Source organism: Podarcis tiliguerta (genome assembly GCF_965153285.1).
Source record: "Podarcis tiliguerta genome assembly, chromosome: 4".
NCBI classification, from domain to species: Eukaryota; Metazoa; Chordata; class Lepidosauria; order Squamata; family Lacertidae; genus Podarcis; species Podarcis tiliguerta.
In genome coordinates this window covers 32,936,981-32,953,305 of record NC_139537.1, presented here as the reverse complement: position 1 = coordinate 32,953,305, position 16,325 = coordinate 32,936,981, and the positions used below count along the sequence as shown (strand labels likewise).

Below are 16,325 nucleotides of genomic sequence, written 5' to 3'. Positions count from 1 at the left end.
GAACGCGGCGAGCGGAAGCTTTAATAGGCCTCCTTTCCCGTTATGCCCCTCGTTTCCGTTGACCCCTCGCTCTCCCTTTCTCCTGGGCTGATTCGGCGGCGGCCGGAGGAACAGCGGCAGTAGCTGCTGCTGCTGCTACGGGGGGATCATGGCCGCCTCGAAGCCCGTGGAGGCCAGCGGGGGCGGGAGCGGCTCGGGGATGCCGCGCTGGCAGCTGGCCCTGGCGCTGGGGGCGCCGCTGCTGCTCGGGGCCGGAGCCCTGTACCTGTGGGGCCGGCGAAGGCGCGCCACGCGGGGCGGAGGCAAAGGGGCGAGCGAGAGGAAGACCCCCGAGGGAAGGGCCAGCCCGGGGCCCGCCGACGGCTCAGGGGCCGGACACCCCGATGGCCCCAGCGGGGACGAGATGGTGAGAAGGGCTGGGGTGACGGGCTGAGAGGAACGGGGCTCGAGGGCGGCCGTTGGGAATGGAACGTTGGGGAGGCGAAACCGTTGGGAGGAGGTGGCCGCGCGCGCTCGGCGGGAGGCCGCTCACGTGCCGGAGCCCAACAGCTCCTTGGGGTTCCGACGGCCCTCGGTTGTGTTGAAGGGCCTCTCTCTCTCGGGGAACACGGAGGGCCAGAACGCGCGGCCCCTCCCAGGGGCTGGCGGCAAAGACACCCAGCCCATTGTCGCCTCCGCCAATCCCTCCTCACCTTTGGCTGGGCGGGAATGATCGTTGGAGTTAAATGTACGTAGCGCTTGAGGGCCCTCGTTTCCTCAGCCCTGCCCGATTCTCTCTCCTCTTTCGGAGGGCAGCTGGCAGCCGCTCTGTTTCGGTTGGAGAATAGAATCAAATGTTCCCAGTAAATTACAGGGGCGACCTCTCCAAGTTGCTGATCCCCCCGCCATTGATTCTAGGCTCTTGCTGCTGGCCCTGGCAAGCTGGAAAAAACAACAACTGCTGTAGCGGAAAGGACTGAGATGGTTTTATGCCCGTTAGAAATTGGACAGGGTCTGGTCCCAGTTTGTAATTGACTTGGGATAGGAACTGGAGTTAGCCTTTACAAAGCCCTCAGTTGTGAGACTCAGTGCTATTACTAGAATAAGTGGGGAATCCAGTTATGAGACTCCATCACTGGGAGATTGGGGATCCATTTGATGATACAGTATATATTTTCATAGGTTTGGATTTAAGAGTATGAATACCTTTGAAAGCCCTTCCTCAAGGCAGCTCTTAACTGTTATAGGTGTAGGACATTCCAGGAACTTCCTGCACTCAATTGGAAGCCATGTTGGATGTTTGGCTTCCTAAAAACGTTCGTAAACCAGAACACTCGTGGGCTTGTGGCATTCAGGAGCTGATTTGTTTGGGAGCCAAGCCATTCGACAACCAAAGTGCCACTGTACTAGAATCCAGGGCTCATCCAGTGAAGCTGACGTTGGAAGATTCAGGACAAGAGAAAAAGTACAGTGGTACCTTGGTGGACCTCCGGAACGAATTAAGTACTTAACCCAAGGTACCACTGTACTTCACACAGCACATAGTTAAACTAGAATTCACTGCTACAGGATGGTAGTTATGACCATAAGCTTGGATGACTTTAAAATTGGGTTAGACAGATGCATGGAGGATAAGGCTATCAATGGCTGAGTATTACATCCAGTTTCAGAGGTGGTATGCCTCTGATTAGCAGTTGTTCCGGAACACAAGTGCTGTTCTCATATCTTTATTGTGGGCTTCTCATAGGTATGTAGTTGGTCACAGAACAGGATGCTGGACTAAGTGGGCCTTGTCTGATTCAGCTAGACTGCTTTGAAATAAAGTGCAACAGCTTTGATTTAGAGACGTATATTTTGAAATTTTATGTAAATATTTCTCAAACTTTTGATTCCATAAACAACTTTTGATTAAAATAGGAGGAAATTTGTTTTTAAATTCAAAAGATACCTTGTAACTGCAGGATGCTCCAGTTCAAAGTGCATCATAGTGGAGGCTTACTTTCCCCTGTGCTTAATTAAGTCACTGCCCAGGGTGTCCAGAGCATGGAGGTGTGCTTTCTGGGCAGTGGTAATGAATGCTTCAGAGATTCCCATGCTCTTGCCATCTGTACTGATGACTGTTTTGGGAAATCCAAGTGCATCTTTGTCTTCAGGGTGGTATAGTTCACATACTGGCAGCTAAAGCTGTATGGGGTCTTCCCCATGGCCTAGTCTGAGGCTCCAAAACTTTTTTCAAATCATACTTTAGCACTTATGACCACACAGTTTGGGAATTAGTGCCCAGTCTAAATCTTACTAGGTAATTCAGTTAAGTTAAGAAAGGCAGAGATAAATACTCATGAGGAAGATACATAAATTGGAAACAGTTCTTGTTTTAATGTAGAGTTAGGCATCTTATTGCTGTCTTAGTAAATGTTCCTATAGATAAAAATGAAAGTTCTTGGTGTCTCTTGAGATTTCTAAGCCGAGTGCAGTCATTAGATAGTGGGGATCTACCAGCATTCTAATCTTAGAATGAAATGTATATACAGTGGTGCCTCGCAAGACGAAATTAATTCGTTCTGCGAGTTTTTTCGTCTTGTGAATTTTTTGTCTTGCGAAGCACAGTTTCCCATAGGAAATGTATTGACGGTTTTAAGAAAAAGGCGCAAGACGTTTTCATCTTGTGAAGCAAGCCCATAGGGAAATTCGTCTTGCGAAGAAACTCAAAAAACAAAAAACTCTTTCGTCTTGCGAGTTTTTCGTCTTGCGAGGTACCACTGTAGTCTCTTGCATTTGATGGGAGCTGTTAATTGCCAATTATGCCAGGCCATGGATTAGGAATATAAAGCATGGCTTAAAGTAAGGGCTTTATTTTTTACATGGTGCACAGCTCCCAAAGTAGCTCTGCCTACATTCTTGTGCCCTGAAAATGTGTAGTCCGATTGCATGATGTGAACAGTTGCTTAATTCTGTTTCCAACTTGGAATTTTATTTTTTAATCTATCTGAGGAAAGCCTGTGAAATTGGAATGCTTGCATTCTCTTTGCAAGCATTGGAGAATGAATATTAGCACTTTCCATATCAGGTTAAATAATTAATGGCAATTTTTTTTTAAAGTGCACTTTTAAAACTTATTGATCTTATGAGTAGTTATAAATATATTCCTTTCTTTAAAGTGAAATAGGATAAGTATCTTCTATTGTTTAGGCAGCTTAATAGCATTTGTATGTTGTTGTTGTATTAATGAATGGAAAATATTAAAAAGTCCCCAAGTCATCCTTCTTAACAAATGATGTAGGTGCCTAGAATTTGGAAATCTCTTTTTAGCCAAAGGTATTCCAAATCTCAAGCTTTTAATATCTTATAGAGACAATCACTGCATTTTTGTTGGTGTAAGTGGTTGGTGCCAGTTATTTTTCACTGGCATTTTGGTACTGATCTTGGACCACAAGAATAAAAAATTGCCTGTGTTGTTTGATAGACAGCTTTTAATTAGACATCTGTAAGGGAAAAGCTGAAACTTGTCCTTTATATATCTCTAGTCAATTTTTGTCATATGTTGGCTTCACTGAGATCATGCCCATTAAATGACAGCAAATTCCTCATTCTGCTTGAGAAGACACTGTCCCTAAAAACAAAGGCCTTGTTCATAAGCTTTGTGACATGGAAAAATAATGAAGACCAATGCACATTCCTTTAGTGTTTACTTTTTTACCACAGACCTTTTTATCAAGCTTGGTTTTACCATAGTTTTCTTTACAAATGAACAAATATACTCTCCTGCATTATCTCATTTAGGGAGTTTGTGTTTGAGAGACAAGGTAGTAATCATAAAGCGCTATTCAAACAGCCTTTGCAAGACTAAATGACATTAAGTCTATATTATGGTACTTGAGCAGTTTTGGACAGGTAGTACAGATTTCATCTGCTAGCAACTAATGTCTAAACTATTAACATTTCTGTTATGATGTGTTTTCTTTCAATGTAGAAATTAGAGGATATTTTGCATGCTTGTAGGGATTCTCCATTGTGAGCAACACAATTTTCTAAGTCATGCAATACAGCCCTGTGCCTGCTTCATGTTTGACGTTCTTGTGTTTGCAAAGGAATCCACAAAGCTTTGGATTGAGGCCATAATGTAAATTTTACCATTGAAATGTATTCCCCCCAGAACTAGGAGTCTTAATTTTAAAAACATTAATTTTGAAGAAGTCAATTCTTCCACTTGACCCCTTAGAAATAAACAAAATTCATAGTGTTTGAAGATGTAATTCTTAGTTATTGCTGCAAGTGAGAATGTAATTATATCACCACATTGGTTGCACATTGAGCAGTTTAATAATAAAAGTCCATAGTAACATCCTCAACACACATCTCATTTCCTTGAGCAGAGAATTGTCTAGGTTCAGTGCTACAGAGTTAAGTGTTTTATTTATAAAAAAAAAACCCTAGAGATACATGGTATCCTATAAATACTTGTTTTTAGTTTACAAAAAATAAGCAAAGCATTATGGAAGCAAGCAAGCTAGTAATACAGCTGCTGATCATTCCTGAGATTCCCAGAGAATAACTAGTTCACTCAGCTCCAAGACTGAACCCAGTTCTAGTCAACTCCAGCTTAAAACTCAGCTCTCTTGTCTGACTCTCTAGGAGGCCAAATTTAAAGTTCAAACTAACACGAATTTCTCTTAGCGCCTCCTTTCTAGTTGGAGAATGTTGCCTTTCAAAGGCTTGTCATAGGCTCTAAGTCAGCAGGAAAGCATGAAGGCTGTCTTGTTAGCTGTCATTGTGCAAGTATCAACTGGTCACTCATAACTATTAGCAAGCAAGAAGCATCACAGAATGTTCAGTGACCATAACAGTCTTCTCTCTTAAGTTGTGTATTCTCTTGGACTTGAAAGGAGATACATGTGTAAGCTATATTGCCTTCCTGTGCTGGTAATAAAAAGAGGCTTATCTTCTACTTCTATTTTATTTATTAAAATAATAATCTTAGTGTGATAGAGTATGTTTAATTTATGTTTATGTTTAAATTGGTAGCAAGATCTACACCACAAAGCTAGGGAAATATTTTAAACAGTCCTCTCAGCTGGCAGCTGTAGCAGCCTTTTATACACATCATCTTATAACCATACATAGCTGAGATTCATATAGGCCTCCTCTAAAGATGCTCTCTATATAGATTGCTCTAAATAAAGGCGGGGAAAATATTTAAATCTTTGCCACATTTTGAATGCTGTATTTTGTTTACCTATAGAAGGAGCATCTTTATAAAATAGTGGCTTTCTTGTGATCAGCCCCCATCAGTGTTCGGAACTCCCATTTTTCTAGGCACATTTTACTACAGAATTTCATTAGCATGACCAGTTTCTGAGCTTGGTACAGTACTGCGCCTAAGATTTCAGATTAAAACTGCAGAGTGGAAGGAAAAGAGGACCTTTTCCTGCCTCCCCACTTCCAGATACTCTCTGAAGCCTGGAGAAGAGACCCTCTTAAGAATATATGGGGGGTGGGCAGGGGAAGGACTAGACTGTGTGAAAAATGAACATAATATTTTAGCTGCAGTTCATTCATTTTCAGCTTTGTATTCTTATTATTAAAAAATGTGCCTAGACATTCCGTTGTTGCGCCCATAACCTAGGTTTAAGCTGCTGTTTAGCTCCTAGTTTTCATATCTCAGTTTCTATAAGGTGGTCCTGGAGATTTTAAAGTTTTATTAAGACCACCCTTTTGTATTTTCAAAATATGTATGAATGGTAAATATATCTTTTTCCCCAGAGCCCTCTTGATAGAGCCCAAGCAGCAAAGAACAAAGGCAACAAATATTTTAAAGCTGGGAAATATGAGCAAGCCATTCAGTGCTATACCGAAGCCATCAGTTTATGTCCGCCTGAGAAAAATGCTGACCTTTCTACTTTTTATCAGAACAGAGCTGCAGCATATGAGCAACTGGTATGTATCTTAAATACAAACATTATTAATATAGACTTCATCTGCTTTTTTGTATGTTTAGACATTTTATTTGTTCTAGCCCCTAGGCATTAAACTCCGCACATGCAGAGGTTTAAAATTCTTCTAATTCACAAGTGATACTTGCTGTTTGCAATTCATTTGTAGGGAGAAGCAGCACATAGACCTTGTTTTCATGATCAAATTCAGACTTAAGAATCCAGGATATGCATGAGTTCCATGCACTCAGACACATCTTCTTCATGTGAGCAGGGAAACAAACCATGAAGGAGAACTTAACTATTGCTTCATGATAAATACAAACTGGGAAACTGGTTAATGCCTTCCAAACAAGTGAATATATATATTAAACCATAGTTTAAAGTTGGATAACAAATCCTGGCTTGTTTGGGAGCCATTAACCATAGTTTCCCAGTTCACACACGAAGCTGTGGTTAACTGAAGCTGTCTCACTTGTTCCCCATTTGCATGGAGGGGGCAGCAAAGGACTTGGGCATATCCTGCCTTGTTAGGCTAAGTTTGAACACCCAAATGAAACTCGTGAGTTTTGTTGTTTGGAAGTTCTGAATTGCAGGATTCACACATGGCTGTGTTGCATCTCCTAAAGACCACGGCCTTATACAGATTATAACATTCCCAGTTGCCTGACTGTGTATTTTAAATGGAACCTGAGATTCTCTTGGTTTTAAAGATGACACTGTTTCTTGGAATGCTAGATTTCTAAACTTCCATACCTTACATTTCTGATTAAATACTGGCTACTCTGTGTTTGTCGGCTTACTCTACTGTTTCTGTATTCTGCAAACTATATTTACTTTTGTCCTAACGCTGCTCTAGAAAATTAATAAATATACTGCTCTCCATACTCAAAATTTTTAAAGCTGATAAATTTATATTTCTATTTTTATTTGCAATACGCTAATGACCAAACTGAAAAATGTATTAACACATTGAATTTATGAATCATGGTAGTACTGAATTTCAAATCCAGTAATTTGTGTGACTAGGTGAGATGGCAAACCTTTTTGACAGAAACTGATAAGAAATTTGCAAGCAGGATAAATGTTGTTTGTTTGCTGGAGAGGTAAGCTTTCAAATAGACAATCTGCCTAAGCCTGCATTCAAGGGAATAAGCCACAGTGGTCTTAGTTCTGAGTATAAGAACACAGTGGTCTTAGTTCTGAGTATAAGAATCATAGTGGGAGGATTGTATTAAATTTAGTTGCAGTAGCAAACTTACTTTTAATAAGCATGTTTCTAAGTATCTTATTAAAGGTATTTCTTCTTTATTTGCATTATTCGGGCTTGAATAGTACAGTACCAGGTCTTGATTTCACTAGGCTTTGAATACTTCTTCCTACCAGCTGTATCTCTTTAGAAAATCTTGTTTTAGCATGCACACACTCATTTTCTTATTGGGTTGCAGAGTTTCCCAGTTTCCTTTTTGACTGGCTGCTTCTGCTCTTTGCTTTCCCGGACATCTGTCTCCAAGATGCTACTCTGAGAGCGAAAAATTCATATGCTTTATGGTCAAACTGTTTACTAATACTTTAGTAAGACTACTCTGTAGTTGTAACCATTTTCTGTCATCCTAAACACATCAACCTGGGAGTAAGTTGCCTAGAGCACACTGTGACTTAGCTCTTGAGTAAACAAGCATAGGCTTGCATTGATGGATTTGGAACTTAAATCTAGAGCAGCATCTGAAGATAAGATCATTTCGGACTAAGAACTATTAAAGCATACTAGGTTGCAGTGTTAAAAGTGGTAGAAATCTCCTGTAGTTTTTTTCCTTTGAGAACATAGCATATTTGTAACTGGTTATTCTTATATCTACAGCAAAAATGGAAAGAGGTAGCACAAGACTGTACAAAGGCAGTTGAGCTAAATCCCAGATACATAAAAGCGCTCTTCAGGCGTGCAAAGGCACATGAGAAGTTGGACAATAAGAAAGAATGTTTAGAAGGTGAGTATGTTGTACTTTAAAGTTAAAGATGCAGAAGTTGTTTGAATTCAGCAAAAGAATATGTTTATTTTCAAAATCCTTGGCTGCAAAGAGGGGTATGTATAAGCCATGTGTTTAGAGGGATAAAATGTACATTGTGGCAACTGGCTATAAAGTTTTTCAAGGATTAAAGAACTCATAATTCATATCATTGTTTTCTGTTTATAATCCCCAGATGTCACTGCAGTGTGCATTTTAGAAGGCTTTCAAAATCAGCAAAGTATGTTGCTAGCTGATAAAGTTCTTAAACTTCTTGGGAAAGAAAAGGCCAAAGAAAAATATAAGGTATGTTTTCAATATTGGTTGTGATAGTAACACAACTGTGATTTGGTGGTGGTTACAAGAATAAAGCTGTGCTAATGGTTTTTACAGCAAGTGTGAAGTGATTTGAAAACTGGTCCTAGTGAAAGTAAGGATTGCTGGTAACTACAGTGGAAGTAGCCGATACAGGCAATAGAAGCAGCAAGTCCACAAGTCAGATACTTTACGATATTTATCCCTCTTTTTCTGCATAACATGCCAAAAACCAACCATGTTCGGGTATATACATGGCTCTCCACAAAGAACAAAAACCAGGTTCCTACCCTAAATAGCTTATTATTTAAAAGTAAACATAAGAAAAACAGGAAGGGAAGGGAAATGGAGGTCTGTCTTATTTATGTTAGACATACTTTGGTTTCAGTAGGATAATGTGTTGTAGATAGTTTAATTATCAGTTTCAGTAGCAAGGAATCAACTACAATACCAGTGATCATGGTAAACCAGCAAGACATCAGCAGTTGTATCAATATTACAGGAAAATAGTCCTCCTGACCTGGAATATTAATAACAGCATGGTGTTCATCCAGATTTTCCATGAAAGAATATTCTCGAGTAAGAATTAGCACCCTCATTAACACCCCCTTAATTTAGGTGTGGGAATAGAAGAAGGGTCTTCATGAAGATGGAAAAGAATTAGTAGACTGATAAGGAAGGACTAGTGCTTCAAAAACCCTGGCCAGACTGTTTAGTACTTCATAGGCTGCCACCAGCACTTAAACTGCACTTAGAAATTGAACCAGATATCAGTTTTTTTTAAAGTGTAATTAAATTGTGTGCTAATTTCAGTTGGATTAGTTACTTGCCATTGACTGATAAAAAAATTAGAAATGGCATTTGAACCAACACTGTTCATCTTATTTCAGAACAGAGAACCTCTGATGCCTTCACCACAATTTATCAAATCATACTTCAGCTCTTTCACGGATGACATTATCTCCCAACCACTTCTTAGGGGAGAGAAATCTGATGAAGATAAAGATAAAGAAGGAGAAGCCTCTGTCATAAAAGAAAAGTAAGTAAATGATAAACCTAAGTGAGTAAATTTTCGGTTTTCTAGTATTCATCATTGTCTGTTCTGCATATTTATAACTATGAACTTTTGCTGTGGTATCACATATAATTAATTAAACAGGAAAATTTAAATAAAGCTAGTGCTTACATTCCTTCCAGTAATAGGAGTCTGCATACAGTGTGAGGACCAGCTCACCGTTTGCTTGTGGCACCTACACGGAGTAACAGGTTACTAGCTAATGTATTTATGTGTAAGGGTGTGTGATTTTGTAATAAGGTATGGTTGATAGGTAGATGTTGTGACAGTGAGCAAGAAGTGATTTGTAGCAATGTTGTAAGAAGGCATGTAACATGATTTCCTTTCTTAAAAAGTGGGTGTGAGACTTTAAGACTCGCAAAACATTTTCAACTTTTTGTGGAATGGGGTCACCCCCAATTAATGTTTGCTGCTGCTTGTTTTTAATGATAATAATAGTTCTCATTTCTATCATTGGATAAGAGTGTAATTAAATGTCTCTATCCTCAACATGGGACGCGGGTGGCGCTATGGGTAAAACCTCAGTGCCTAGGACTTGCCGATCGTATGGTCGGAATCCCCGCGGCGGGGTGAACTCCCGTCTTTCGGTCCCAGCTCCTGCCCACCTAGCAGTTTGAAAGTACCCCTAAGTGCAAGTAGATAAATAGGTACCGCCTTATAGCGGGGAGGTAAACGGCGTTTCCGTGTGCTGCGCTGGTGCTGGTTCGCCAGAGCAGCTTCGTCACGCTGGCCACGTGACCCGGAAGTGTCTGCAGACAGCGCTGGCTCCCGGCCTCTTAAGTGAGATGAGCGCACAACCCTAGAGTTGGACACGACTGGCCTGTATGGGCAGGGGTACCCTTACCTTTTATCCTCAACATGGAAGCTGGTATTTGGTTTTGTTGTTAGTTTCTTGTTAACTTATACTGGACAGACATTTATAGAAGGGCCAATCAGATGCATATTGGAAGGCCAGAATCAGGCCCTGAGCACAATAGCAGGAGAGTCTCATCCTTCATTAATTTGTCTAATCCTCTTTTCACATTTTTGTTATTGTTATGACCCTGAACAACTTAATATCAAAAGTAAACTTGGCCACCTCACTAGTCACCCTTAACTCTAGGCTAGTAAGTAAGTAAGTAAGTAAGTAAGTAATTTCTTATTACAGTCAAAGACCAGTTCAATAACTCTAAGCTGTTTATGAAAAAGTTAAAAAGCACGAGTCTCTGCTTCCTACATCCCTCTATTGGGAGAACAGCCCATTTATTCCAACTCTCTGCTTCCTTTTACTTAACCAATTCCTGATCCATAAGAGGACCTATATAATTCCTTACACCCTCAAAGAACTCTTAATAGGTTAGTGAGACAGGTCTTATCCTAGCAGAAGGCATCCTGGTTCTACTTCAGCAAGCCTTGTTTTTCTATATGCTTGGTTATTTAATCTTTAACAATACATTCCACCAGTAACCAGCCTGTAATTTCCAGGATCTCCCCCCCCCATATCTTTTTTTAAAAATTGGTGTTAGGTTGTGCATTTTCCAGTGCTCGGGAGACTGATCTGTGGACTTGTCTGGACATAATTATCCTGATGTTGCTTTAACTATTCTTAAAATATTAGCATTGTAACAAATGTGTATTTGCTTCCCTACTTCTGTGGGTCAGACACGGTTAATATTAACCAGGATTTGTTTTTTACTATCTTCAAATTCTAGTTAGGCATTAATTGAAGCCTGGTTATAGTTGGTACCATCACAGCACTTTACCATGGCTAGAGCTAGCAGGAGGAAAGAGTGAAAGAAAGAAGGCTGGAGTGAGGGAGCATGACATTTTGCATCCCTTTTACGATTCTTTCCTTGGCTTAAGTCATCAGGAATATTAGGTGTACACCTCCCTCTGTGGTGGTCCACTGAGTCAGAAAGATAGGTATCGATCCAAGAAGTACACAGAAAGTGACATTTTCTTAGAATTAGGTAGAGCAAACCGTTATGTTTCTAAAGCATGCTTTATAAGAAAGGTAAAATGCATGGTGCTGTATATTTTCAGCTTTGAAAATCTGTAAGGAAAAGAATTGCTTAGAACATGGCTTAAGTTTGCCCTAGCTGTACACTACCAACTTGCCTGATTCTGTAGAATACGTTTGTAGTGCAGGAGGAGAATCATTTTCAGATTGTTGGGCATATGTGCAAAAAGAAAATGTATAAATTTAAACAATAAGCAAAAACATTTATTGCTTTTTAAAAACAAATGCTTCTTTATTATGGAAGGAATACCCAAAGCACCGCCACTTTGGTTTATAAATGTGCAAATAGTGGGATTAGAGGTTAAATCTCAGGTATTACTAGAACAAAGGTTTGTGTTTAGCTTCATTTCTGATAGCTACCTGGGAATTTTGTTGTTGAAAGCTAGTATTAAATAAAGGGTAGTATTGAAGTCTTTAAAATAATTAAAACCAATATTTTATTTTCTGAGCAGCAGAAATTATTCTTTTGATACTTGAGTATGAGAGCATACAAAAAGAGAAGTGACAGTTGTTCAGTTTCAAGAGAATATCAAATGCACATGCTGTTAATTCGAGTGTTCAGTTTTGCTGAAGATGGGTCATAGATATCAAAGGAATGGCACCATAAGCTACACATTGAAGAGTGGTGTGTGTGTGTATACACACAGTGCATTTGATTCAACCAGTCAATCGGGACACATGAACATTCTGAACTGGAGGTTACTCAAACCATTAGTTTCAAGGCCATCGCCACCTTACAAAGTCAGAGTACTTGGGATACTGAAACCTTTTTTTAAGATAAATTCTTGAAACATTTTGAACATATATCTGTTATTTGATTGTGTGCTTTAATACATGCTGTCTGTTGAAATAGTTCTGATAACACCCAAGTAAATTATTAATTTGCATATTTGAAATTTTAAAAGCTGGATTGATGAGGAATAGGATATTTTGGACCAATTGGTTTGTGAGTTAATGTATAGGCCAGTGATACCACCCAAAATGCCTTCTCCATAATTTTTTATTAGAATTAGGGAGAATTCCTCACTGTCCATTAATGACCACCATGCATGTTATTTTCAGCTCTGGCTATTTAAAGGCAAAGAAATATATGGAAGAAGAAAACTATGACAAAATAATTAGTGAGTGTACTAAAGAAATTGAGGCTAAAGGAAAATATATCGCAGAAGCTTTACTATTAAGAGCTACATTCTACCTGCTTATTGGTAATGCAAACGCTGCCAAACCTGATCTGAATCAGGTTATTGGTATGGAAGATGCCAATGTAAAGGTGAGTGATGAATGTGTTTATTTTCCTCCTGAAATGTTTTGCAGTTGATGAAGCAGTGATACTATGTTCAATTATTTCTATGATCCTGCTGTTGAGTAGAATATATAAGTAACTATGTTGCCTCTTACCTGACCTCAGCCAGTACATATTTTCATTACTATACCTTTTGAGGATTCAAGTGAGATGGCTTAAGTGTTTTTTCAATAAATTCAATAAGTGAATGTTGAAAACAATTTCCACTACCCTGGGGGTGGGAGTGGAGGGCATATACAGAGGGAAAGTGGTAGACTAAGAATTAAGCATATTGCCAGCCTTTTCTCCCTTCAGTTCCTTGCAAGCACATGATTGGCAGTATACATTGCCCAATATTTACTTTTGCCCATTGTGTTGCAGACATTAAACAAAATTATCCTAGAAATAGGCGAATTTCAAATTTTTGGCCAAGGAGACCTGGCCATAAATTGCATCTTTGCTTCAGACTGCTAAAGCACTTCTGACTCCTAACCAGGAAGTGAAACCTAACCAGGAAGTGAAACCCTGCATAACCATTTCCTGACAAACTGCTCACAAAGATTCTATTAACCACTGATTGGCCATGAGCCACCATATGTATTTACTGCCTTAGGGTATATCAGGCATGTGGAACCTTTGGCCTTCCTGATGTCTCTGAACTACAACTGTCATCATTGCTGGTTATTGGCTTTGCTTGCTGGAGCTTATGAGAGTTTTAGTTGAGCAACATCTGGAGGCCCAAAGGTTCCCCATGCCAGGGCTATATGAAACTTAAATTGCAGAAGGAATAAGAGAAATACCAGATCATGACAAGGGTGCCTGGATCTTCAATATAATATGACTAGCCCTGTGTTATGGGAGGAATGAAGAACAAAGAATCCAATTTTAGCTGGGCACCCAATTCAGTTCTCTGGATCTAGGATATTTGTCTTCCTGTAACTGGATCATGGCCTGCTTTAAGCCTTGTTTGGGGCTTCTTAACAGTTTAAACGGTAGTAATTTTGTGCAGTATCATGTTCAGATTGCAAATACTACCCAAGTATAGGACTTCATGACTGATTGATCAGTCCTAATTATGTCTGCTCAGAAGTAAGTACCATTTAATTTCTTGGGGCTTACTCCCAGGTAAGTGGGATGACTAACGCAGCCTAAAACTCTGAAAAGACTTTTTAGCTGGCAGCTATAATTTCCATTATTCCTTTTAACAGCTTCGTGCTAATGCCCTCATCAAGCGAGGCAGTATGTATATGCAACAACAACAACCTCTGCTCTCTACTCAAGATTTTAATATGGCTGCCGATATTGATCCTCAGAATGCAGATGTTTACCATCACAGAGGGCAGGTATTTATTTTACTTATTATTAAATTTCCCACCCATACCTTCATCCACAAAGGGATTCCAGGGTGGAATACATACCAATGCAAATATCTATATAATATTAAAATAGTAGAATGTAAAGTGATAATCCAGGGATAGTTCGCAGTAGGTAGGAGTTGTTTTGGTTATTTCCCCTTCAAAATAAGACACTCTGTAACATATAGATAGAGTATATTGTTACAGAATATTAGAGAGAGCGAGAGAGAGATTGACAACTGTGCTTTGATATTTGAGTAGTTCTTAAATATCTCTTAACTGCTAAAAAGTAAGCAACTGGAGAGAAGTGCAAGATTAGTGTTAAATGGGGATGGATGCTAAACTTGCTATAAACAAGAGACAAGTACTAGGCAGCTGGTTAGAAATTACCCATGCAAAATATATTTTCTAATTGGAGTAGGCCTATCTTCCCTGGTAATTAGAGTGTGGAATGATTTTTTTCTGGTATTTCTATCAGTGGCATTAACTTTTCCTTGTACAGCATGCAGAGCTTTGCTCATACTTCTTTCTTTGTGTTAGCTAAAAATTCTGCTTGACCAAGTTGAAGATGCTGTAGAAGATTTTGATGAATGTATCCGTTTGCGGCCAGATTCTGCCTTGGCACAAGCACAGAAATGCTTTGCATTGGTAAGTATATGGGGTTTTATTAAGATTTTACTGTCAAGCAGTCAAATATTTTGTCAAAATACTGTTTTGCTTTCAGGAAGTTGATGGTTTACATTTCAGAATGTATTAGTTATTGCTTGGAGGTTAGATGACAATAAATTTGTTTTCTGCCATGTTTTTTACATAGTCACTTGTGTGTTTTTTTAACAGTATCGTCAAGCCTATACTGGAAATAACGCTTTACAAGTACAGTCGGCAATGAAAGGCTTCGAAGATGTTATTAAAAAATTCCCGAGGTGTGCTGAAGGTTATGCACTATATGCCCAGGTATATGTTTCTTTTCAGTTGTGAAGAAATTGTGTATTATCATGAACCAGCTCAATAAATAATACTTCTTAATACTTCATGTGCTAACAGATTGGGCTAGTATATGCCACTTATTTTTGGAGAGGTATACGAGAATGGGAACGTAATCTTTAAACTACATTTCTTTCATTATTCAATTATGTTTATTCATACAGGCATTAACAGATCAGCAGCAATTTGGCAAAGCTGATGAGATGTATGATAAATGTATTGATCTTGAGCCAGATAATGCTACTACTTATGTTCATAAAGGGTAAGTACTATACTTGCTTGCTACATTTATGACTTATCTGCAGGTCTGCTTTTGTGGTTTATTGTATGTGTGAAAACGTCTCCTAAATTTTAGATCTGAAATAATCTGTCTAAAAAGATAATGGGTTGTATCCAGTTCTGTCTCTCAACTGATGGTAAAGCTTCTGTTAACAAAATGGGGATTGAAACAGTTTTGGATGACCTGTTCCTCTTGTGCTCCAGGTTATATTGGAGGGAGGAGAATCACTGAAAACTGCTTTGCTCTCCATTACACTGATGGAAGCCGTTCCATCAGGAGGGTGACACAGAGGGATAAAATCCTTCCCTAGTAAATGGACGTGGCATGAAAAAAATTCCACTATGTTATCTTTCAGTTAAAATCTTCCACTTAGTTTTATGCAGTACTACCTAAGTATGTATATGTGCAACTTTTCAAGCATACTAAAATAAATATGTTAACAGTGCCTCCACATCGAACCCTTCCACTGAAATCAAATATGCTATTGAGTAGTTATGTGTATTTTAAAAGTATTGATACACATACTCATTTCAATAAAAATTTCCAAGTGAACCTTTGAGTTTGTTTGAATACTGAATTAAAATCACACTACTTGGACTTCCATTTTTTCCTAATCACATATTTCAGTTCATTGCTACTGGAAAATCTACTCAGATATTTATGCAACATATTAAATTAGTAAGACATGCGTCTTGTAATTTTTTTTTTTTACTAAATGAAAGTCAAACATGCTAAATCAGATCTCCAGCATTTAAGGGCAGCTGTAAATATTTTGGGGAAAAAATCCAATCCATAATTTTCTGGAAAGCTCACTTTATTGGTGGTAATAATCTAACATTAAAATGTTTTAAAGGTATAGTGATATTATTGGGTTGGATCCAGAGTTCCCATGAACAGAGCTCTGCTTATGGGATGCTCCCAGTAGAAGAAGTGAAATAATTGTTGTTGCTAGTTTTATCTTTCCCCCTCTTCTTGAAACGTGTGCGGGACTGCAGAGAGGGCTGAAGGGTGGAAAATGATTCATACTAATGGTATGAATGTGGTAGGGACACACTGGATTCAAGCTAAAATCGTTAATTTATAAATAGGTATCTGCTTGGTATGTGCTGGACTAAAAGGT

At 39.0% G+C, this 16,325-nt stretch overlaps 1 protein-coding gene across 4 annotated transcripts in view; it reads left to right on the top strand.

Moving 5' to 3' along the window:
* TOMM70 (translocase of outer mitochondrial membrane 70) overlaps positions 1–16,325 on the top strand; it is a gene marked incomplete at its 5' end in the record, with an annotated part of 38,067 nt that overhangs the window by 14,269 nt on the left and 7,473 nt on the right. For 3 of the 4 annotated variants that reach the window (XM_083438370.1, XM_083438368.1, XM_083438369.1), the window contains 9 exons: positions 5,740–5,913; positions 7,771–7,897; positions 8,112–8,221; positions 9,121–9,269; positions 12,367–12,574; positions 13,795–13,929; positions 14,482–14,589; positions 14,779–14,895; positions 15,090–15,187. In XM_083438370.1, coding sequence (XP_083294496.1) covers positions 5,740–5,913; positions 7,771–7,897; positions 8,112–8,221; positions 9,121–9,269; positions 12,367–12,574; positions 13,795–13,929; positions 14,482–14,589; positions 14,779–14,895; positions 15,090–15,187 — 1,226 coding nt within the window. Of the gene's footprint in view, positions 1–148; positions 407–5,739; positions 5,914–7,770; positions 7,898–8,111; positions 8,222–9,120; positions 9,270–12,366; positions 12,575–13,794; positions 13,930–14,481; positions 14,590–14,778; positions 14,896–15,089; positions 15,188–16,325 lie in introns of those variants that run through there. The other variant, XM_083438371.1, reaches the window with a different exon arrangement.